This window comes from Strix uralensis, chromosome 1 (genome assembly GCF_047716275.1).
Source record: "Strix uralensis isolate ZFMK-TIS-50842 chromosome 1, bStrUra1, whole genome shotgun sequence".
NCBI lineage: Eukaryota > Metazoa > Chordata > Aves > Strigiformes > Strigidae > Strix > Strix uralensis.
Genome location: NC_133972.1, coordinates 124,530,994 through 124,556,039, shown reverse-complemented (window position 1 = coordinate 124,556,039; position 25,046 = coordinate 124,530,994). Strand labels below are relative to the sequence as shown.

Sequence of the window (25,046 nt, the reverse complement as noted above, 5' to 3'; positions counted from 1 at the left end):
TTAAGAATGGATAAACAGTACACTGTAAAAAAACTAATCACCTATTTCATTTGCCTTTGCTACTCTAACTGAAAATGAATAACTATATCTCAAGTCAGGGAGAATCTACAATGTTCTCCCAGATACGATCAAATTGTTCCCATTATTTGATCTTGGCCAGTAAGCACTGGCCTGTATCTCAGCTGAGTGCAGAGCTCATTTTGCTCAAGCACCTTCCAATGCTTCCTCAGCAGTTTCCCACTATACTATCAGAATACTGAAATGTCAACTTAAAGACAAAACAAAATCCCCCGCCCAAACCTCAAGACCTCCCTCCACACACACACACTCCCCAAAACACAGGGCTCAATTCAAGAGCAGAAGCGTTCATTTTCTGAATTGCTGTACTCCCTGGCAGTATTCCTTTCCTCGCAATCAAAACACTTTTCATTTACGACATGAATTATTATTATTAATGTGGAACCGCTACCATGCCAGCCATGAAACAGCCAGGCTTGTATTTTCTGTCTTTCAATGAATTGTCTTCACACCCCAAACCAGACAATTATTCTAGAAGTACTTTGTCTTCATGTTTTTGTAGAGCTCTTCATTTTGCTTTCTATCTACTTCCCATGTGTGACCCTCTACTGAATTTTGAGAAAAGGTTCTGCACCAGTTTCAATGCGTATTTTCCCTTTTCCACTAGTAGCACAGCACTTACTTCACTCAACTATGCCCCATACAGCTCAGATGGCACATCTGGTAACTAACATGGGATGCATTGAGGTAGCATTTGCAGGTTACATGCTTGTCACAGCTAGCTGCTTAGTTTGGACTAAGAACAAGTTGCATGTAGGAAGACTTTGAGATCATGTAGTTAAACCACCATGACAGAATTATGACTGCACGTATGAATTGCAGGCTCTCCTGAATGCTCAGCTGTAAAACTCGCTGCTCTGCTACCAAGCAGAGAGCAGGAGCAAGGAGTTGAACAACATTCATCAAGTTTGCTGTAGTGGTACCAATCAGTGTGGTGCTATACAAATGTATGCTTCCTGCTCTGACATAATACAACATTGTTAAGCAACAGTTATTATTTTGCTCAGATACAAACATTAAAAACTTCCTATTTACAGTTTAGTGTCAGCCATTCAACATGCATTCCACAATATTATTCACCGATACAAACAGTTTTAACATCTCTTTTGCATAAAATGAAAGACTTTTCCATAAAGAAATTGATAAACAGAGGTCTGCCCTGTGCATACTGACAGTTTGAAACTTCCTCCTAATCACATGGGCAGGATATGTAATGTTGGTCAATAGAGTACATATATCTGAACAGGCTGAAGAATGCAAAAGCTGTTAGCAAAGTCAGTGTGATGCATCAAGTTAGGAGCCACAGAATAGAAGAGCCTGCTTAAGTGTCTGATTTGACACTAGCATCTATATGGTTATGTGTTCCACTAACTTTAAGAGTAATAAAGTTGTTCAGTTCTCACATGTAAAAGCAGCACCAATTTCTTTTTTTCTTAAAAGTACAGTTGTTTCCTACAAGGGAAAGTAAAAGTTGAATATAGTTGGGTAGAAACACATGAATTGAGATGGCAGATCTTAATAGTTTCAGCTCCTTTTTCAAAGACTGGAGGCAGGCTGATGAAACAGGCAAGAAGATACTACATCCACACATATCTGTTATGTATGCTTTGTTCTCACCTATGTTCAGGATCTTCTTCTGAAGCACTTCTGAGGAGAGAAAAGGTTCATCTGCACAAGAGCGGATCACTGTACCAATGAGCTCAGAGTTTGTTGCCAAAATGCACGCATTCTCCTCATTCAGGTTGACCCCAGCCATAGAAGTCACATCATTTATGTCATCTTCATCTCTACTAAAGAGAAAACCAACATTTTATGCTTAGTTCAGAATGGAAACAAAAAGAAAGCCTCTTGACTTCCAACAAACAGCCACATTCACCTATACAATAGATTTTAGTGTGGGCTGAACACGGACAGACAGCTCCTAAAAGCTTTCACACTTCAGTGAAGTGACTCTCAAACCTTAGCTTGGCTAATGCCTCAGTTGCTAGGCATGCAAATCCTTTACATGAAATGGAAATTTTTAGAAACTTGGAAACTAAGGACTGAGGTAAACCTGGATTAAAAGTCCCCACAAGCCCCCCACTCTTACAGCCTAATATTTGTTCTAAAACTCTAATTCACCAGGTAGAACCAAGTGTTGAACTAAGTTGAATACTGACTCATTGAACTTCTAAACAAGCCCATTTTCTAACCAAGATGCTTATCCTAAGAACTGAAGCTTACAGCACATGTGTATTAGCACAAACCTGATCTTCAACTTTGCTTTTAGTGAGCTCCCTTAAAAAATAAGATACAAACACTCCTTGTCAAGATACAAACCAGACCTTGCCCTTTCAATCATCCTACCACACAGTACTTATGCACGTAGCAGGGACGATGCTATGCTTCTGAAAAACAGCAGCAGAGCTCCAGTTCTTAACATCCCCCTATTAGCTGGATTCTGCTGTAACAGCTTTGGTCTACATGTTCAAAATAAAAACTCAAGTCTGGCATACTTAGGGCTAACATAACTAAGACTAGCTATAATCATGGCAAAGCTCACGCTAAGCAAATAGCCTGTGTGCCTCAGCTTTTTTTTAAAAAAAGATCATTTTAGTTAAAATATTGAATGAATTTTATACAGGAAAAGTTTTTGCAAGACGAACACAATGCAAATACCCAAGTTATTTTCAATTAAGTTTATATCACCAGAAGAAAGTCTTTTTTGATTCACAAAGTGACAAAGGCCCTAATGGTGCCTTCAAGGGCTTAGAACCAGAACACAAGTCAGCATAATTAATACAGACAGGTGGAAGCACTCATTTGGAAGGTCTTTTGATTTGGAAAAACAAAACCAAAACCACACAGACCCCCCTCCTGTAAAGTAGTCGCTGGCAAGGTTTGATAAAGTTCATCTTCAGAAAACACTGTGTGGCCTACGTAACTCTTGAGCAAGGGGTTAGTCAGAAACTTGCCATTATTAGAAGAAATGGGATCTCCTGGAGGCTGTCTTCTGACTGGCAATAGGTAGAAGCTGAAGTTATTAGAACATGTGTCTTTTGAGTATTACACAAACCCAACCCAAGACAGTATTGGGATTTTTTCTTGAACTATAAATGCATTTTCTCCACTGGGCTTCAATAGGTTTCTATGGTGCAAGTCTTCTCTCCCACAAATTTCTGGAGAGAAGCCTGGCTAGGTAGGAAAGGAGCCCAGCCTTCCCCTACTCCTCCTGGCCTTTGTTTGTGTGTCCTCAAGGCCAGGAGTTCTTACGTGATTTGTTCAGGGAAAAGGAGACCCAACAGATTCTCCAATCAGCTTCGTTCATTAAGTCTAACTAGACATAGCTTTCTGACTAGGCTTGTGCCCCAAATCCATTGTGCTAAGAGAAGCATTAAATCCTAGGACTGTCAGAACGGTTAAGTGACCACAGTTACAATTCAAAGCTGAAGTTTAAGTCACCACTGCCAGAACAGCTTCCCTCCTCCTATCCCTTCACAAGCAGCAACTGAGCAGTTCCAAGAATATACTCATGCTCTGTCAGCCTAAAAGAGACTCTGATCTTTCAAGAAGCCTGTAAATGAAGCTTCACTGCATGCTAATTGAGTGCTAACTGATATTCACAAGTACACTCCAGTTTCCTCTTCTAAATGACCACTACAGAGAAGGCTTTGCTGGTGGCAGAGACAAGAATGCCGTGACTGCCACGAATCTGCTGATAAAGGAGATTACAAAATCAGCACAACTAGCACCAAGAACATAGATCACAAGCCATCAGAGCTGCAGATGCTGGAATCTGACATCACCCTGGTGGAGCTGTCTATGGAATCCAAGTAAGCGTGCTTATACCTCAGGTACAACTGTATAGCATGCAGTTTCAGTAAATAATTTTAGCTTTTAATCTGGCCACATACTCCAAATACTCAAGCAAAAAGGAGGTAAATTTCTGTACTATACATGTACCCACCTTTCTACATACACAAGTTTCAGTTCTCTAACACCAGACTTTATCAGGTTACCATTTTCTTTAATACTTCCATGCACACAGTCTCTGTTGTGAGTACACACATACAAGAGCTTATATGCAAGCAGACATCTTCACCCGTACTGTTTTCAAGGACCAGTTCTAACTTCTTCACTGTGGGATATAAGTTTGCGTTAAGTCACCAAGTCACTAGCCTTGATGAAAGATTAATTTGCACCTATGAAAACACTGCTGCACTTATTTTACTTAACCCAAAGAAACTATCACTACATTTCCTCAGAAGTAGTGCTCGCTAAAGATTAATGTAAGTTTCAGAAGCCATGTTAAGTTTGTACTTTTTATTATTCTTTTTTCCTTGCTGTTCAAACAAACCTGAGTCATTTTAAGTAAGGTATCATGTACTTCCGGTAAGCTGTAAAAATCATTCTACCAAAATGATAAATTTTAAATATTTCAGAGTGTACATGCAGACGTTTCTGCTGGATGGACTTGCTTTCATTTTCAGCAACCCCTCCATAAAGCCCCTCTTCTACACCACCTCCTTTAATGCTTTTTGCATTTGATCATGTCACATCCAGAAATTAACAAGAAAAACTCTCCCAAGTGTTTTAAGTCTCCAGAGATTTAAACTTATCAGGACAAGGGGGAAAACAGAAGACAGAGTTCTGAGCATTACCCTGTATGAAGTCAGGTTTGACATTTATACTAAATACTCCACTGGAAAAGAAGCCTGAACAATGCAGCTGCACTGCACATCTACGCATTTGCCTGTATTGGCTGAAAAGTGAGTCTGTGGCACCCTCTGGTGTTTGACCAACGCACATGTCTTCTGAACCCATCTTTATTTACTCCATTTTATATAACAGTCAAAGGGAAAACTAGCAAGGCACGCTTAACCCAAACCTCCATGCACCATCATGGACAACTCATGAGATACAACAATTCCAGCAGAGCAAGAACCACCAGCGCTCCCCACCACCACGGGGCAGGAGGAGCAGCTGCCCAGATCTTCTCCACTCCATCATCTCACTCCTGTTTGTCTGCTAGTTGAGATTACTAGTATCTTCCAGACAAAATCCACAAGTCAGAGTTGTATGTGCTCTGGAGAACAACTCTATTAAATAGAACAGATGCAAACCAAATATTTTTTTTAGAGGGTGCTCTCTAGCATTTACTTTAGAGAAATATGTAGAGCAGTTCATAAAAATTTTGATGCCTTTAAAACAGACTGACCTTTACAATATGTGCCATGGGGCAATCAAGTGTCAGCCATGCCCATGCTTAGCTGAAATAATTTCTGCAAGGTTTTGTGGGTTTGGTTTTTTTTTTTTTTTTGGGGGGGGGGGGGGGGGTGTCACCATTTTTTCTACTGCTCATCTCAAGCAACCTAAAACAGCCCATTAAAGAGCACACATGGTCAAATTGCAGCTTATTAAGTACAGCTTAGCGAGTATTATGTTCTCAAATCCTAACATAACCCAGTCACACAATGGCAGATGGAATCGGGCTCGATGACATACTGCAATGACAGAACAGAGTTTGAATTGTCACATGTACAATCACATCAATTACAAGACATGCTCTCTGTCCATAACGAATCTCATAACAAAACCTGGAAGGGGACCATGGTGCTTCTCTATGCCTCCCACATGATCAGCAGTTGATGGATCACAGGTCACAAAGAATGGCTGTGCTGGGAATACTGAAAGTCTGGACAGAAGAGAGCAACCCACTTCATGGGTTACTGGGGAACATCTATTACCCAGGTCAGATTACACTATGTGGTGCTAGACCTGCTCAGAGAACACAGATACATGACTGAGAGAAGCCAAAAGTTCAGGTACACACTGTCCAGGTTCAGATATATGAAGATTTTCATATGTAGTCTTTAAAGTTAGAAAGTTTGGTTATAACAGTCAATAGAAGCAGCAACAGGGGTGTATTTGAAGACATAAATTCTTCAGAGTCAATAGACTTAATAGAAAAATTTAAGGCAAGTTAGAGATTTCAAATCTGAATTCTCATGGACTTAAGTTACTTTGAAAATCATAATACAAAAGCAAGAACAGAAATCCGTCTTGGATCACACTGTAAAACTAGAGTTTTTCCTACACTAAAAGTTTAACAACTTAGGGAAGGAACTTCAAGAATTCAAACTTTTTCATGTAAGGCAGTTGATATATTCCAATTGGAAGATCACAGAAAAAAAAGTTTCTATTTTTTGGGTAGGAGTTGATTTATTTGCTTTTTGGTTTTTTTTTCAAACTATGATATTTATGAAGACTTTTTTTTTCCCAAACATCACTACCCAAAAATTACATCCCAAATTATATTCTGAAATATATTTCATAAAAACTTGAGGTAGCTGAACAGAGATACTGCTTTAACATCAGCTTTTCATTTCAACTTCTGGCTACCAGTGTTTTAAGTGTTCACTATATATTGTATGTTACTGTAAACAACAACAACTCTCTGTCTATATCAGTGCACACAAAGCTGTAGCTTTCAAGAGATGAGAAGTCAACTGGTCAACAAGACAAAAGGTGTCATGTCTGCTTTTATCCCTGGAAGAGCATCTTCAAGCTTGACTTAAAAGTCGTAAGACCAGTAATGATTATGGCAGTCTGTACCTCTGTTCCAATATTACATTTCAGAGCTACAGAAATAATTTCTGCTTTTGAGAAGTTAATCAGATACCAGAACTAAAAGCTTTAAGCACTCTTGTAATCTAAAGGCCTAGAGAATATGCCAGAAGCCATAATTAGAGGTGTAGTCAAAGACTTTCACCTCTACATACAGGAACAAGCTTGTAAGAGGAGCTAATAAAAGATTTTGAAATACAACACAGAGCTTTAGACAGGTTACCAGCCAGCCCAAGTAACAGTTCAATGTTATTTGGCCGTCTGTAAAAAACAGGTTATATCTGTTCTAATCCCATGGAGAGCTTTCAATACAAGGTAACTTTGCTTTAGATTAGTTAATGGTACTCACAGGATAGAGATCAATATGCCTCCTCTACAAGTGAAAAACTAATACATATTGATGGACGCTGTTCATATAATTGCACTCTTGCGATAGCATGATGAAAATCCAATCTCATCAGGACAGTTTTCTTATATTACAAATAATTAACATCTGCTACGAGGTCAAAATTTTTAGATTCCCTCTTGCCAATTAGTATAATAAACAAGTTTCTAAAGAAAGTTGCTTTTATTTGGGCTCCATTCCCACCTCTATACTTGCTGTCTGTTCCTTTTGTTCTTTCCAGAAAAACATCAGTAAACTTCTGATATTGTTTATCTTTACCTGAAGGACGTTGCTCCATTCTCTTTTATTTTAGCTTTTTGAACAGGAGATGCTTGAAGCGACAGAATTTTATTTCCCGGCAGGGTAATTTGTTTCAGAATGGAACCTAAAACAAACCAAAGAACATGTCATAGTAGAAAGCAAAATGCTAAGACAACTGTTTAATCAGTTCATACTTCTAGCAAAGGCTACTGCAGAATCAGTAACAACAAAGCAGGTCCATCTGAAAACCAGACATTCTATAGAGTCTTACATTCTACATGTTTTGTATGGCCAAAAACCCTACACGCTCTCAGCAAATACCCTCCTCTGTGCTGACCAGTGAAAGGTTTTATGAAAACTCACTAGCTGAGACCAACTCATGTTATGCATCAACCTGGACCTGTTGAAGGAAAAAGCAAAGTCTCATGAAACGATTCTCAAAAGCATCACAGTTTAAAGGAGGTTCACTGCAAGGAGCTTATTCACAGTATTTTAACAAGTACAAATGTTTGACTGACATGCTTGTGACAGGTGCCAGAAGCAGACATGACACTGAGTGCCATCAGAACTCCAAGCAGACAGTAAAGACATTTAACTTACCGCAGAGCTTAGGTAGACAACCACTTTACATTCCTACAATCTACCAACAGCCTGCACTTATTTCTATACCTCAACAGCCCTCTCCCTTCTCCATTAAAGAGATTCCACTTTACCTGTAGGAAACTGATTAGTTTGAACAAGCGTATTCAGTGGCATCCTTTCCTCAGTAGATGTCTGTAGGGTCAGTGTTGAGGGTTGGGGGAGTGTGGATACTTGCTTTACAATAGTTCCTGATGGTTGCTGGACTACCTGGAAATGGAAAATCCATTATCAGGAGTGAGAAGAGCTAAACATATAGAGAAGTAAATAGTATCAACATCAACATGTTCGTTTAGCCAGAAGTATCACTGTGCAGGCATGCATGTCTACCTTTCAGTTTAAAGCAAACAACACGCTCAGAAAAACCTCACTTTCTTTCTTCTACTTCATGCCAAGAAATCTTAACAACTGGTGGTAAGCTTTAGCTCCAGCTCATTCAGTGAGCTCTAACTGACGCTTCACCCCTACTCTCTATTGATAACCATATTAGACAAGTTTCACTGAGTACTACACAATCCATTACACTAAGAGGCTTTTCTCTCCCTAAGTCTTGCTTAACAGACTAACAATTGAATATTGAGTGTGCCTGACAGTAAGTTCAAAAGGGTAGGTATCACATACACCTAGTTAAAAAGAAAGAACACCAAAACAAACAGCTACAAGTCTTGCATGAAATCCTTTTCCTGTCAAGAATTAAGAGTACACACTATAAAGTTACCAATGCATTTTTGGAGCCACAACATCAACTGTAAATTGAGATGCTGAGTTTCAAAGTGTTAAGCGAAAGTACACTGACCACCATCAGTTAGTGGGAACATGAAGTACCAGCTAGCAACACCTATAGGGAGTACAGCCTCTATACAAAAACATCAGTACACTGCTGAAGGGTAAGAAGGAAGGGGGTTGATAGTTTTGTTTAAAAGAGGCTCTTGAAAGAAACAAAACCAGACAGCAGGACGCCAGCACAACACAGACCTACAGGTACAGTCCATAAATACTAATTCCTCCTCTTCAGGGGCAGCTACTGAAATGCAAGAAAGTAATAAAATTGCAGCATTCTTAAAAGCCTCATTTCTAAGCCTCCTAGCTAGCAGAATGTGGGCTGCAGCTTTTGATACATCCTTTGGAAAAGTTCTTTATTACAAGTAGTAGAAAGACATGCTTTTACCAAAGCACAAAATTATCAACATCTTCAAATTGAATCCTATCTTTTTAGCAGCAAAAATCTAATACAAAGGAATTTTCAAGGTCAAGAAACCACTTTTTCTCCTCTACATCATTTATTCTAACTTCAGAAAGTCTACAGAGTGCTTGTACAGCAACACTGCAGATTTAATTAAAGAATTGACATTTATTATACTTCAGAAATTAGGCTGTCTCCTTCTGTCATCTCACTTCAGATTTATCAGTAAACATCATCAGCATAAGCATCACACATTCACAAAAAGACGTACTTTGTGTATGAAATAGTCAAGATACAGCCCACCCACCCCCATATTAATAGCACTGTGGTTTGGCATAGCAGCAGTAATGTAGAATAACTAAGCTGAAGGTGGTGTCTGAAAACCAGACATTGAACAGGCAGTTCTTGAGAAGAAACATAAGATCCATAAGAGGAAAGAACCAGGCTACAGGGACAGACTGTGGACAGAGTCCAGGCTCATCCATGCAGCACTTCCTAACATTTGCTTCTGTGTGCTTTTACCAAAGCGCAATTTGATCTTTCTGAAAGATCCAGCTTCCATACAATGGGAGTTGCAAATAAATGTTAACAGCATCATTTATGTGGTCAGCTAATTACTGAGCCACTGACCAGCTTGGACAAACTACTCACAGGCTCTGCCAGCACCCACACTGACATGCACCTAGAGATCCTCCCTACCACCAGTAAGAATTATGCTTCATCTTCAGCCCGCCAGAAACTGAAACCGCACAGGAGGAGACATAAGCATTCAACATTAAGGTACAGCAGACAAAAGAACAGAGATAGGCAATGTTAAATCAACAGTCTAGGTGGAGATTGGGAAATAAGTCAAGTAACCAAGGAGACCAGATCAACGAGAAACAGAAAGGATGTGTTGGCAGTAAAGCTGATTTTCTGTTTGCCATTCTAGCTGCTAGACTAACAAAAGCTGGAAGTCCTTGGGACTTGCAACAGGAGAGGGCAACAATCCTAGAAATATCGACAAGGATCTAATGCCAGAAACAAGCATTACAAAAATAGGTAGTATCTGTGAGAAAGAGTTATTGTCCCTTTTCTTCAGGTTAGCAGCAAGAAGTAATAAACAAAAGGGACTGTTCCTTTGTGCCTCGTTAAGTAGGTTGACAGAGACATCAGAACAAAAAGCACCAACATGCTTTAAGTAAAAAAAAAGAATGCAATGCAACATCCAGCTGACAGCATAGAGACAACTGCCTGAGAGAGACTTTGATTGGTCTTGCTTGAACCTGTTTTACATTCATAAAGCAAAGTTCGAAGATCAGCAGAGAGATGTTGAGGTATCATCACACACTACAACCAGTATTGCTTCATGAAGGAAGCCTCACCAGCTGAATGTAAAACCATACATGCAGAATAAAAAACTCTTGAAAAACAACAGAGGATACTCTGTTCAAGAAAGCTCAGTTCAGCTCTGAGGGGACTCAACAATAAGAACAAGTAGTTGGAACAGCACAAGCACTTCACTCCTTTCTTCAACCATCAGCGATGTCCAGGGAGCGTGTCTCACCGGTAACTGCAGGGACTACACCATAAAACTCTTGCTCTTTATGCTTAACATGAAGTTGTAGTCTTACAGCGGCTTTCTCACTATTGGAAGCCAGCGGCTAGTAATGTAAATTTTCATTTATTGTGATTTAACAAAAGACAAAGCAATACTACGGCAAGACAAGATTTATTTCCAAGATGAAACTTCTTTGTAAGCCGGTGCCCTTAAATGAGGCTGTGTTAAGAACATCCCCAGGAGGGAACCCTTTCAAACATGCAACTCTCACAGCATAGGTGTGTGATTAATCCCAATAGCATCCCTGCAGAACAGGTCCCTCTCTGTCCACCATACAAACCCAGAGTTTTGATAATCATGCTACAGAAATAAAAGTTATATGTTGCATCAGTTCAGTCACAATTTTGATATTAAAATATTGTGTTGCTGCATTCTTAAGCACCACCAACATTACAACGGAGCTAGCACATAAAAGTTTGCTTTACGTTCCTCAAGCACAAGAGACCTAAATTAGAAATGGGCATGCAGAGGGAGTGTATGGCAACAGAAAACCCTGCGGGCTGGAAAGGGAAAGAAATTTCTGGCAGCATTGTATGGACAGATTTGCACAGCTGGCATGTGCTTCTTTTCAGCTGGCAGCAGGACCCGTCTGTTTAGGGAAGGGAGGTCCAGATTTGTTGTCTTGTGGGAGGAAACTGACCCTCTGTCCTTTCAAGGAAAGGCATCAGGGAAGCCCTAGAAGATGCAGCTGCTTCAAACTTGCTCTTTGTACAAATAGGATGTCTGAACAAACACCAAGCTCCTGATATGGCTAAGCTGTGAAGTGGTCAACTAAGCCCTTCAACTACATCCAAGACAGGAATCAAATAGGTATTTTGAAGAGCAAGTATTTTAATCACTGTGCCTGGGATCTTCCCAAATGAGGATAAAAACATGTTTTGTATGCAAATCAGCGTTTGTAAGGCACAGTGAAGAAAAGCAATTGCAATAGGCTGCCACACTGCAGTAGTGGAGGAGGCAGAAGTAATTTCTTGAGTTCACCAATATCATATTCAAGAAGTGTTTTGACTCTCCAGTGTAGTTAAGCTTCCTCGTCTATTTGTACAGATGGTCAACCTTTCCCCTGGATTACACGGCTTGCTGCGTAGCCAACAAACCGCTCTCCAGCCCTTGTACAACCTAAGAAGCCCTCATTTTCTTCTGGCTGGAATTTCAAATTTAGTCCTCAAAGACAGTAAGGGTACCAACTCCTTTTCCAATTTGGCTTTAGCTACTACTATCGAAGACTGTCAGTGCATATGCTTGATAACTGTTTGTTTTTGAGGGTTTTTTTTTGGTTTTGTTTTTAAAAAACAAACCCACTCATAAAAAGGACCCCTCATCCACTCCATACAGTTCAATGCTTTGTTCTTTTTAAGCAAGTCTGGAAAGGTGAAAAGCTGGTAGCATAAGCTCTTTATTTAGAATGCAGGATTCTTGTATTTTATCCACCTTATGCACTTTGAAAGGAAGAAAATTAAAAAAGCAAAACATTTTAGGGGTCTGAATACTGTTAAATCAAGTATACACAATAAACAAACTACAAAGGAAATTCACACACTAGATTCCCTACTACAGATCTTCTACTATACTACTTTCACAGGAAGTCTAATGTTTTCCCCTCTTTTAAGGAAGAAATCTTTACAAGGAACTCTTATTCAAGAATCGAGTTCTTTATCTGCCAAAGGGAGACTATTCTCCCAAAATACTTGAGAACATTACTTACAGGTAGACCAGTTAGCATATTACTTGGTATCTCAAACACCCATAAACCAAACCTACTGTATTTCACAATGTTGCTCTTTTGGGTATACCTGCGATCCACAGTTTGTTGGTATTTAACATTAACATTAGCAAGAAGTTAACCTGTGCCAAGAAAAAAAATGTTAGCACATTGCTTTTGAGAGTATTGTTTTAATAAGACATTTATTCCTCCTGGAATTTGTTAGCTAATGAGGCCTGATAGGAAAAAAGCTCGTTTTCGGATGACTTCATAATTAACATGTCTTAGTAAATTTGGAGGTCAGAACTCTGCTCTGAAAAGCTCCTTGAGCTAGTTCATACATTTCAGTTAACGTATCACTAAACATCATCAAGCCACTTGTGCCTGCAAAGTATCCAAGGTAGGAACTACCAAGATAGAGAGACTGGAATCCCTGGTGGTTAGCTGAGGCACAGCCCTAACAGGGCATCTAATAGTAATTAACGTAAGCAATTTTTGTTTCTAACACTAGCATTTCCTGCCTTTTCTTCAGATGCCAACCTAGCCTGGCTGCACGCATAGCAGGGGTCAGAACTCCTATTCCCTCGTTTCTCAAGCTGGATGTTCAATTTGGTGGAATGGTAGTCAGCATGTCTTGCAAGAGATCGAGTTTACAGCTTGGCTTCAGATTCACCTTTTCAACAAGGGCTCAATATCCCTAAACTATAACAAACAAAATTAACTAACTCATGACAGACTAGATTCATATGTTTTTTAAAAAAAAAAAAAGCTAAGATCCACATTGGAATCCTCTTTACGAAACAGTAAGAGTCAAAATGACGATCAAAGGATTGGGAAGCTTGTCATATAAGGAAAGGCTGAGAGAACTGGGTGTGTCCAGCCTTGTGAAGAGAAGGCTTAAGGGAGACCCTATCACCATGTTCCAGTATTTAAAGGGTGGCTACAAAAAAGATGGAGAGTTCCTTTTTACAAGGAGTCACATGGAAAAGATGAAGGGAAAAAGATTCCTGAGGAGATTCCAATTGGATACAAGAGGAAAATTTTTCACAATGACAACAATTGGCCACTGAAATCATCTCCCCAGGGAAGTGGTGGATTCTCCAACACTGGACACTCTTAAGATTCAGCTGCACAGGGTGCTGGGCCACCTTGTCTAGACCTTTCTTGCCTAGAAAGGTTGGACTAGATGATCCCCAAGGTCCCTTCCAACCTGGTATTCTGTGATTCTTTGACTATGAAACTAAAGAATCCCGGTTACAGAGAAGCAGAGAAATTAATCTTACCAACTGTTTCACTTTAACCACCTGCTGTGCACCCACTGACTGTGCAACAATGGAGTTCGGCTGTGAGATTTTAATACTGATAGGGGTTCCAATGACTGGTTTCAGAGGCTGGAGAGGGGTTGTTGCTGAAGATGCTGCTGTAGAGACCAGCATTGGCTTTGCAGACTGGAGAGATGATGTTGCTACTGCAGAGGTGAAGACTGGCTTGGCAGTTTGAATAGCAGTTAGCCCTGATGTTGCTATCGTCGTGGTAAGCACTGGAGCTGCAGGCCGAAGAGATGCTGTCACCACTGCAGAAGAAGGAACAGGCTTCGCAGTCTGCAGAGAGGCTGTTGCCAATGCACTAGCAGGGACTGGTTTTGTAACTGGAGAGGCTGTGACTGTTACAGAGGCAGACACTGGTTTTATAACTGGAGAGGCTGTGACTGTTACAGAAGCAGACACTGGTTTTATAACTGGAGAGGCTGTGACTCTTACAGAAGCAGACACTGGTTTTATAACTGGAGAGGCTGTGACTGTTACAGAAGCAGACACTGGTTTTATAACTGGAGAGGCTGTGACTGTTACAGAAGCAGACACTGGTTTTATAACTGGAAGAGAAGTTGTTGCTACAGCCAAGGTTGCCACTGCTATCGAAGGAGATGGTGCTGCAGAGGTACAAGTCGAAAAAGCTTCTTGGGTTGGAGCTGACTGCTGCATACACTGCTGGATAAAGCTCTGAGCGTTGGGCATTAGCTGCCGTAAGGCAAGCATGCTTTTCTAGAAGAAAAATGAAAAAACACTGGATGTAATATCAGTCTTCCACAATACTGCTACATTAGCAACTGAATCCTCTTCCTCATTTTCCAATTTAATTTTTCATGAGGCAACAAATTCCTTATTCCAAACAAGTTTTGCTAGAATTCAGGCACCCTTAAATTGATGACAATACTACTCAGTGAAGACCACAAGATTTATCAGCACAGGCTGAGCAAAGGTCAGTCACCACAGCTTCACTGCACATAGCAAATCCCATATAGGGAAACTGACCCTTAACTTTGTTCCTATGCTTAGATTTTTCAATTTGGAATTTATGTTTCAGAATAAGAGCATTTTAGCTGCTTTACTACCTCAAAAAATTTTGTTTTGCCAAAAACCCCTGATATATTATAACAGCTGTGCTTATTTTATGGAGCCTGTCTGACAGAAAACTACAAATTATCCAGTAAAGTCAGAAGCAAGCTCTGAAGATACTGGCACTTCTATACTAATACAGCTGTATCTACACTAGGGGGGGATACCACTTTAATAATCTCTGTATAGCTGCAGCAGCACAACTTAAGCCAGAATAGTTCTCTGCAACAGGAGAACATTAGTAAAGGTATCTGGCAACATCTCATTTTTACTACAGCTGTGTTTGAGAAGGTTAATGGACAGAATAATCTTCAAGCTCTCTACAGATTTTTCTCCCTGACTACGTACAATCTGTTATGGCTCGGAACCAGGGGAAATCAGTTCTGCAGCTACCTGTATATTCTCACAAACCCTTTTTTTTCCCCCTTGACAGTTTCTGAAGTTTGTACATCTCCAGCATAGTGCTGTTGCTCTGGGCTTCATGCAAAAGGAACATGTCTCACATGCTAATATACCAAGTGAACAAATTGTTTGCACATCTGGATCTTCTGCAGCACACCTATCTTTAACATTCACTTCCTTTTCTTTTAAAAAGCTGCTCAGCTTTCCTCATGCTCCTGATGCAGTTTATTTACCAAAAGCATCCAGCAAATTTCAAAATCAAACAGGCTTCACAGCCAAAGTCACTGTACTTTTCCACCTATTTGAACAGACAAAACATGTGCAACAACTTCATCAAAAACCTGCAGCTTAAAGATAAGAGACTACTCCAGAGAGTCCTCCCTAAAACTCCACTTCAATAGCTAAAAGTGAATTGGCAACAAGCCATATCACATGTCTTTCCAGACTCGAGATGCAGGCATTTCCCCCACAAACAAGGCCAGCACCGATCCCCACAGCACCTTACAGAAGTGCTCCTGAAGTCAGCTTCCATTTGGCACTCAGGCCCATCACAGCTGCTCACAGTTACAGACCAGACCTAACTGGTGAGTATCAACTACACATCCTTAAGGTATTTTGGAAAAAAAGCTATCAGGGTGAAAAATGTTTTATAGGATCAGTAACACTACAGAGTCAGCTAACTGACCATGACAATGTCTAAACAACGTTTCTGAAGTCATAGTATTTCTTTGTTAATATAGCGTGCACCAGGGAGAGAGCATCTTGTCAAGGATTAGTGGGTATGGATAGTGCCCAAAACAGAAAAGTCTAGATTCTACCAGCACGCTGCAGGAGAAACGTGCAACAGCTCTGCTGTGATGGGTCAGGGTTTGACCTGCACTGATGAACCCAACTTAACTCCTGTGGAACTGCCTCGAGGTCTGTGCACCAAGTGTAGCAGCTCTCCACATTGTGGGATGGCTTATTAACTCAAGCTGAGCACTTCTGTGAGTGCATGAGGACAGTGCAGTGCCTGAGCTAATAAACCCTCAGGGGACCTGAAGGAGTGGAAGTATTAGCAAGTGCAGTGCAGCCACCCCTCGGCTCCTTTGCATGAGCTAGTCTGGGGCTAACAGGGCTCACCAGCCCCAGACAAGGTTTACCTGTGACAGATTTAGGCTGGGTCTGCGCAGAGCTACCGAGGTTCACCTGTGCTGTTTCAGGAACACAGCACAGCAGCACCTGAGCTGCCCCACGCAGGCACAGGCATCCCACATCCAGTGGGGCTCATCAGCCAGGGCCCTGCAGAAAGCAGCTACGCTACGTCTGAAGCCAAACTTGCCCTGGCAGCTGGTAGAGCTCTGCTGAGACTCCAGGTACCTCATAGGAAACCTGTCAGTCACACCAACCCTGCACTTAACAGCCTGATCTTTTGCAGCCAGAGCTGCACCAGACACAGGAAAGCCCATACTCTGAGCTGTTTGTTTTTCTAGGTTTTGCATGGGCATTTAAGAAGCTTCCAGGAAATTAAACAGAGAATAAATAAGTGACCAATATGAAAATTTTGTATCAAGCCCTGCAGAGATGACTGTAGTCTTCTAGACTCTTGGCAAACTTGTTAGCAAAGCATTTAAAGGCTGCCACTGTAACAAAAATACCCATCCCACACTTGAACAAATTAACACCACCCATCCAAAGTAGTATCAACATTATCACATGCATTGTTACATGTACTGTCAAATACTAAGAAAGAGGACAAACTCCAGAAAACCTCTGTCCCAGCTTTACCACTTAACTATTCTTTCTTGGTTCTCCACCATGTCTATAATGAATGCCAAGGAAAACTACAGATCTATTAAGCCTAAGAATACTATGCAATTAAGTAAATGTAACCAGATTTTCCATGTTTTCACTGGTATTTAACGCTTGCTATACAAAGATGTTAATTTTTATTTTGTCAATACCAATCTACCATATGATTAAAAGTGTTAAGAGAGCATTTTTTAATTTATGTGATTATGCTTGAACAGAGGTGGAGTTGTCCTGGGTTACTTTTTCCTAAACTGAAGTAGTCCTGCCAGACCCTTTCTGGAGAAAGGGGTGGGATTTTTTTTTTTTCCTGCCTCCAGTTAAACACAAACCAGCAGAGGGACAAATAGCTTTACGTAGATTCTTTGAGCTTAAATACTGCATAAACTGTGCACAGCCACTGTTGTCAGTCTTCTGTATTAGAACTCAGAAGAGCTACAGTTTTGATGAGAAAGTAAGAGGTCATCTTAATACAGCTGCTCTACTCTAGATGCACCAGCTTCCAAAGTGAGTCTCCACTAATGCCTAGAGGGTAATTACTCTCCAATTTAAGAACACAGTGTCAATTACTCTGGAATCCTCCCTCCCCCAAAATATTGTCTTCCCAAGAGCAACAGTCACACAGGGTTAGGTTAAGCACCTTTTCCTCAACTGACCTGAGCAAATACCTATTTGAGTGCTCTGACTCTTTTCTTTTCTGATCCTCCTCCCTCCCCTCACTAAATACTACATATCCACAATCAGACACTTACCTTCAGAAAAGGAACTAAATACGGTTGTGGAGATGACTTGAGCTCTATGTAAAGTTTTTTTGTAAATTCTTCTGGTTCAATTTTTGCTTCCTAAGAGGAAAGTATAATTACAGTGGTAAGTTATAACTATGAATCTAACTTTTTTTTCCCCAGATGTATCAAAACTTCATTGAAATTTACATTATCACGGAATTGTTCAATTTCAGTACTCAAATGCTTTTTTCCTCCTGTATTTTTAAACAAAAGGTTTTAGGATAGAATGATGTAGTAATTTAGATATAGTATTATCAAATTAAATTACTGTCTTCAACTACAGGCAGTTAACACACTTAAGGATACTTGTTCAAACACACATTCACTGAAGTGAATGGATAGAAACAAGTTTATAAGTAGCACTGATCCTTTTGAGTACCTCATTGTTATGCAGAGATATTTAAAATCCACTACAGTACTTTTTTTCTGTAAAAGCAGTTTATCTGCATAAAGATCTATTTAAAGAGACCAGAGACAAAAGACAACTCAGTAGTTTTTCTAAGACAATTCTAGTCTAATGCATTCATAGCATGATAAAGCAGAACACTTAACACCACCTTTCAAAATCAGGAGAAACTGAACATCAGAACATCACTTCTGCATAACACTACAGTAACACTCTTCCGGCTTGCAGAGTACAGACTCCTTTCTTGATGCTTTTTGCTCTGCCCTAGGCACAAATACCTGATTCAAGGGCTTGGGAGGGTTAGGAAGCTGCAGCAGTCTTCCAAGACCCCTCTCTCACTACTTCAGTGCCACCACGACGCTAATAAGGTGGTGGGTAGCTCCAGACACTGCTGCCTTTTCTCACCCTCCCAAGTGAGACCCAGCCACAGAGTCACCAAGAACGTAACCTCCTCCAAGAAGGTACAGACACACAAGGAAGAGGGAACCCAACATCAATCTCTGTCTCTGCAGAGAAATTACTCCTCTTCTCATGCATATTCTCTTTTGGAACAACCATTCCAAAGAGCTACATGATCAGAGCAGGGGTTTTAAGGACTGTATATTCACAGACACACAGAACTTACAGCAGCTCTCATATTTAGTCACTTGATCTACTGCCTGTTAGGTCTCACTGAGCTGTGGATACAGGTAACCAAGGTCTCAACTGATACAGATACAGTGATTTGGTCACTACATCTCAGTGCATACAGGGAGCTTGACATTCACTTCATGAGGTGCTGCCTTAAGGACCATTTTACTTCAGAGCTGCCGTTTACTCATTTCCCTCATATATACAAAACATTAATTTATTTCTCATTTAAATCCTACAAACATAGTGAAGAGCAGAAAACCAGCATTTTTAAAATACTACAAAAAGCAAACAAGTGCACAGTTAATGTATTAATGTCTGGTAACAACTGTTCTTAGAAAAATAAATAAATAAAAGTACTGTAAGTACAAGAAGGAACAACTCTAGTATGTTCCTACAAAAGCTTCAGAAGGGACAGAGAGGCATAGGAATCAAATTTTTGCAAGGCTGCATCTTCAAACAATCTACTCTCTGAAATTACACCTCTGTCTACACCATGCTTTTCTAGACTGAAAAGTCCTTTGGTACCACTAGCAAAGCCGTCCCCCTCCACCAGCCCACAGCCTTCTGCTCTAGTGGAACAACAAAACAGCAGCAACGGTCAAATGCCAAGACAAGAAGTGGCAGGAGAAATCGTTACCAAGAAAACCCAGCTGTGCTAGGGTACAGCACGAAGCAGCATACAGAAGCCACCTGCAAGGAGAGAAAGTTGCAGCCACCACGTTATTGTCTCCATCCCACTGTCCAAAGACATTATCTATGTCATGCTTGTTCCACTGGAGCTTCACTATCAACCTGTAACTCAGTCCTACTGTAAAGCAGTAGTATGGATTTAGCACTGCACTACAACCTCCAAGGTTGCCATTGAGGACTCACAACTACACTAACATGAAAAAAGAAAAAAGCACCTCAGACCCAGAAGCTACGTTAACACTATTAGCTTCTCCTGTTGTCAGTCAGTTACCTGTGTGCATAAAATGAAACAGAAATGTGAGGGGGGAAAATACAGCATGGGATTCAGTTAAAATAAGAGTTATAATGTAAGAGTTAAAGAGGGTCAGGTGTACTTCAGCCACAAATCCAACTCTTCAGTTGTTTAAAAAAAAAAAAGAAGGAACAAAAAACTACGACAAAGTCAATGTCAAAAACGGTACACAGATTATGCACTTTGTTTTTAAGAAAAGTCTCACCAATAGATTTTGCACCAGATTCTTCACATTCTGCCCCATCTCATGGGCTTGAGGCCCACTAGATGCCAGTTTTATTAGCGTAGCAAGAAAATTCTTGCATTTCTTCACATTCTCTAGCATCTCCTAGCATGAAAATAAAGAGAAGACTGTTAGATGCTGCATTGGCTCTCCAACCTCTGATGAATATAGAGAATGTTAATTTTTAATTAAAAACTTTTTTTTTCCTTACTGTAGAAGCGCTGGTCTGTGCTACTGTTGTGCCCTCTGCTTTCACAGAGACTGCCTTTTGGGAGATAGCTTGTGCAGGTGGTCCTGTAACTGGAAGTTTTACAGGTGTTCCAGTACTCGAAGGCTTTACAGCAGTAACTGTAGTAACACTAGCTGTTGCAGCTGCTGGCTGAAAAGAAAAATTAACACTTTGGTTAAAAAGTCTAACGTGACAAACATACGGTATTCTGCTAGTGTATAAGGTGGCACCCTCCCTCCACATTACTATTTAAAACATAAATAAGCAATTTTTATCTTTTGATTTTAAAAGTTTGGATTCATTTGTTTTGAGAGGCTCTATTTAATACCGTAAGTGACAGAACCCCCACAGCCACAATTCTGTTTTTAAATCAAGGGTGGGGGAAGAAATTACAAAGGCTCACCCAGACTGAAGCAATACCTGCAACTTCAAGAGAAGAGAGAAAAGTAATTGAAGAAACCAATATATTAACTTTGCCAGGCTCCTACAGTCCAAGACTAATGAATTTTGGACAATGCTAAGCCAGGTGATACTACTCTGAAGATAAATAAATATGACCTTAAGTGATTATTTATCTTCCTTTCTCCCCCTGCTGCTCCTCCCCTCAGTTGCAGTATCCCTTACTCTTCGTATCACACACACAGTAGGCAAAAGACATCACGTCCACTTTGGAAGGATGCACGTGCCAACAGAAGCAGCCAGCTGAGCAAATGCACCTACCACGTTCTTCCTGCCTTTTCCTTGTGGGCAGCAATGCGGATCTCACTCTCCGCTGCCCAAACACAAACCCTCACAAAATTCAGTTATTCTGAGACCTCTTTTTAAAATCTCATTAGAACTTACCAGCAGATTCAGAAGCTCCAGCAACAGGAGAGTAATGAAGGTTTAGTAAAAAAACAACAGTTACCTCTCTCCTTTGAAAACCAGGCTAAACAGAAATTTCCAGAGCAAAACCTACTAAACCGAAGTATTTTTACTTCAGATTTTAAAGCAAAAAAAAAAAAAAATCCACACCCAAAAACCCCACACAGTTCTTCTGATAAAACAGAATACGGTATAAGAGACTTTACTTTCAATTTCTCAACTTGAAAACTAAAAAACCAGATTGACCTGCAGGTTACAGAAAAGCAAGAGTTTCAGGTTTGCATTTGAACCCTGAAGTTGGGTGTTGTTCTTCCTCCAAACCTCTCAAGAGAAAGTCTGGTTTTGTAGGCCAAATTCTACGTTCAGACCTGCACAACACAATTGCTTTCATTGACTCTTAACACATTTAAAATGCTGCAGCTTAGTCCAACAATCACAAATTAATACTTGCTAATTGCATTAATGATAAGACAGTAACACAAGAGCCTAATTTACTTTACCATGGATTAAAAAAAAACCCAAACCTGATCAGAGTTGGACAGACATCATGTAGAATATCAAAGGGCTTTTAAGTCTTTCAGGATAAGGAAAATTAATGAACAAACATTTAAAGCTAAAGCAAAACACTGGCACTTTTGTAATTTATTTATAAATTATTTTCTTCCTGGGTGGGGTCCGTCCCCCTGCAAGCTGCTGTGAGCTTGACATGAAAGAAGACGGCAGCTACCAGAAAGCTATCCAGCTTAGGCTCCCACTGTTGGTAACACTTTAATAGCTCTCTGCAGGATCTTTGCCACCACCACTGCCTCTTCCAAGGATGAGGCTCAACAGCTCTAAGACCACAGGGAGGCAAACTGGGCATGAGAATCCCACAAACAGATGGATGGGAGGAAGACGGAAAGGGACAGAGTACAGATCTGTCAAGCTGCAATGCCCTGGGCTTTTAAAAGTCGAAAACATGAGGTTCACGGGAGCTGATCTCTTGCAAATTCCAGCATGTTTACACATCAAGACCAGAACGGCATTTTATCAGCTGAGGGAGGGAACAACAGGAAGTCTGCTGGACCCTTTTCCCAAGAAGATGAATATATGGGAATTAACTTCTGTCATCTGCCCTCAACCTTTTTCACTACTGACAATTCTCATTCTCACTTCGAACAACAGAGAAACAGTTGCCAAAAAAATGGCATTAATCCTGCATATTTTGAAGTACTTTCAAGAGAAGAAGTGCTCTGCATCTAAATGAAAGTGCCCCAGCGTGATGCTAATTAGATACTTTGCAGCTTCACTACCCCATCTGGGAAGAAGGTAAAAAATAAAAACGTGCAGGTATTTTGCCTAACTTCAGAGCTTAAACATTCAGGAATGCCAAAAAATGGAAATATTTTTGTAGATGAGGAAAATAATCCTGGATCAGTAACTAGATAAGAGTTTTGCAGATAGTAGTGTTCCAAGTTGTACTTCACACAGGAGATACACAACCCAGCCAAGGATTATTTCTTCTTCACTGTCTCCCACTTTCTGTGACGACATCATACTTACACACCAACATTCCTCTCCTGTGACCTCAAAAAACTGTCAAGACTAACATCAACAAGTTCTTTTAGGACTGATGAATGAACGGCCACCAAGGAAATCTGACCCAAGAGCTCTTCCTTCCTTTCCCCAGACAGTTCCGTCAACCTTATGCACAGACTCCCTTGTCAGCATGCCTCTCTTGTCCACCCCAGGGTGAGGAGTGAAGTGGCCCTGTGATGGCTGGATGTACCCATATTGCACTTATTTACCCTTTATTGTATGAGGAGCTTGTACAGAGGGCTTTGCAATCCTCTGCAAAACAGAGCGGGCTCCAAGGAAGCCACTCCAAAAAAAACAGTGCTTTAATTTTTCCTAGAGTCCTAATTTCTGCTCTTTAAACCCAGCCCTGTGGCTCATTAGAAGTGCTCCAGGTTCTAAAACAGACAAAAATATGGCTTACAAAAAATACTCCATGCCTACCCCTTCAAATATCTCAAAAGAACACAAGTTAAATTTATTACATCAAAACTGAACTAAGAAAGTACAGAAGAACCAAGTCAAAGGCAGATGTAAGTTAAAGGAAAAGTTAATAGCATGATAGATCTCAATGTTTATCCACATGAGAGTGTGAGGATGCAGGCAGCTTCATCCATCAGATGGAATAAATCTTTACCTTCATCTCTTCTCCCCAGTGCAAGGGTAGTATAGTAGATGACTATTGCTTTTATATCCTAAAGATCTCTATGTAGAGATCACAGGCACAGTTTGCAAGCTAGTATTCCAAAATAAAAGTGGGTATGGAATACCTTTTACTGTTCTTAAACACAAAGCGTATGTTGTTTCCATTCTAAGCAAAACAGAAAATGTGTTAAGTGAGGCCCCTGGGTTTTTCCCTTTAGCCCCAACATTACCCATCTGCAGTGAGAATGAAGAGAAAAAAGATCATAGAAAGAGTTGTGAGTAGTTTTCAGTTGCCAATACAGAAGAATAGCACGAGGACAAATTTGTAAGTCAGACTGTTAGCTACCACTGTCAGCAAACATATCTCCCAATCCTTCAACCGCCCTCAAGGTCAAGAACATACATCCAGCATGTTTTTTTGAATGACTGATCCTGCTCATTTACTGAGTCCTTGGCCAACCACTACAGCCCAGCCTCCTTCAAGCTCTTGTTCACAAAAGATACATAAAAGCCAGACTTATTCTCAACTTCTCCTCCAGATTATGAGGAGAACAGAGAATTTTAGCTGCAGAAAGCAGTTTTCTTTTCATCACATGCTTATCCAGAACTCTGGTCCCCAAGAACGGTGGATGAACTGTATCTAGGAGAAGTCTCATACTCTACAGGTGGCAAGAGTCTCTTCAGAAGAGTCCTACAACATTTTTCTCTAGAAAACGAGAAATAAGACCTAGGAAATAAGACAATAACACCACCTAAAAATAATGAGACATTTCCAACCACTGTCTATTTACAGTTCATATCTGCACAACGTGTCTGAAAAACTCAGTTAGAAAAACTGAGGTCTTCAGCTACAACTTTCCTTCAGTTTTTAATGAAGGAAAAAAATATACACATGAAAAATAGCTTGTCTGGTGCAGACAGCTCATTTTCCCCTCAACATCATCTCAGTAACTTTTTTCCCCCTTAAGGAATCAGGGAACCCCAACAGGAGAGCATTAGGAAGTCTCCATCTTGCGGAAAAGCTTCAGCTAGAGCTTGAAGGAGCTCTGTCACAGGATACAAAAGCACTGGAAATGGCTCTCTGAACTATTTATTTTATCCTTTGTTCCTGCATTTTCTACTGCAGTGAGATAAGATGTTCTGACACACACTGGTAAAGCATATTAAATTATGCATTTTAAAAGAGACATTTAGGAAAGAATTTATTGTGAGGACAGAAGTTACCAAGCTTAGTAAGAACCAGATTAGAGTTAGAAATAGCAAGAATGCATCCATTTTCTTCAGTTCTCTCTGTCACTTATTCCACTGTACTACAAAGCTTGCTACCTACCTGTATTACAGCAGGTGGCTGAACAGTGGAAGCCACAGCATTTGTTGTCTGAGATAATGTTTTCACAGGAGTAGCTGCTACTTTCTTTAGTAACTGGGTGCCAGAGTTCTTAAAACAAACAAAAATAAAAAATAATTATATACATGCAGAGAACAGTTGTCAGACAAGTCAATGACCAAAGACACACTGAAGTTAGTACCTGCTCTTGTCCGATATGAATCAAGACACCTGCTTTTACAGTAACAATACAGGCATAATTCACATAGTCCATATAGTTTAAAACATGATTCAAAGCTATATGTCTACCAGTTTCATACTCAAGAACAGATTCAGAGATAGACACAATGCCTAATCA

General features: G+C 40.3%; 1 protein-coding gene across 1 annotated transcript in view; it reads right to left on the bottom strand.

Annotated features, from left to right (window-relative positions):
• Positions 1-25,046, bottom strand: part of TAF4B (TATA-box binding protein associated factor 4b) — a 74,944-nt gene that overhangs the window by 33,576 nt on the left and 16,322 nt on the right. Inside the window, exons 3-11 of the mRNA XM_074893450.1 lie at positions 24,692-24,799; positions 20,281-20,448; positions 20,052-20,174; positions 17,793-17,882; positions 14,252-14,496; positions 13,738-14,071; positions 8,044-8,179; positions 7,349-7,454; positions 1,696-1,868 (exon numbers count right to left, since the gene is read on the bottom strand). Coding sequence (XP_074749551.1) covers positions 1,696-1,868; positions 7,349-7,454; positions 8,044-8,179; positions 13,738-14,071; positions 14,252-14,496; positions 17,793-17,882; positions 20,052-20,174; positions 20,281-20,448; positions 24,692-24,799 — 1,483 coding nt within the window. The remainder of the gene's footprint in view (positions 1-1,695; positions 1,869-7,348; positions 7,455-8,043; positions 8,180-13,737; positions 14,072-14,251; positions 14,497-17,792; positions 17,883-20,051; positions 20,175-20,280; positions 20,449-24,691; positions 24,800-25,046) is intronic.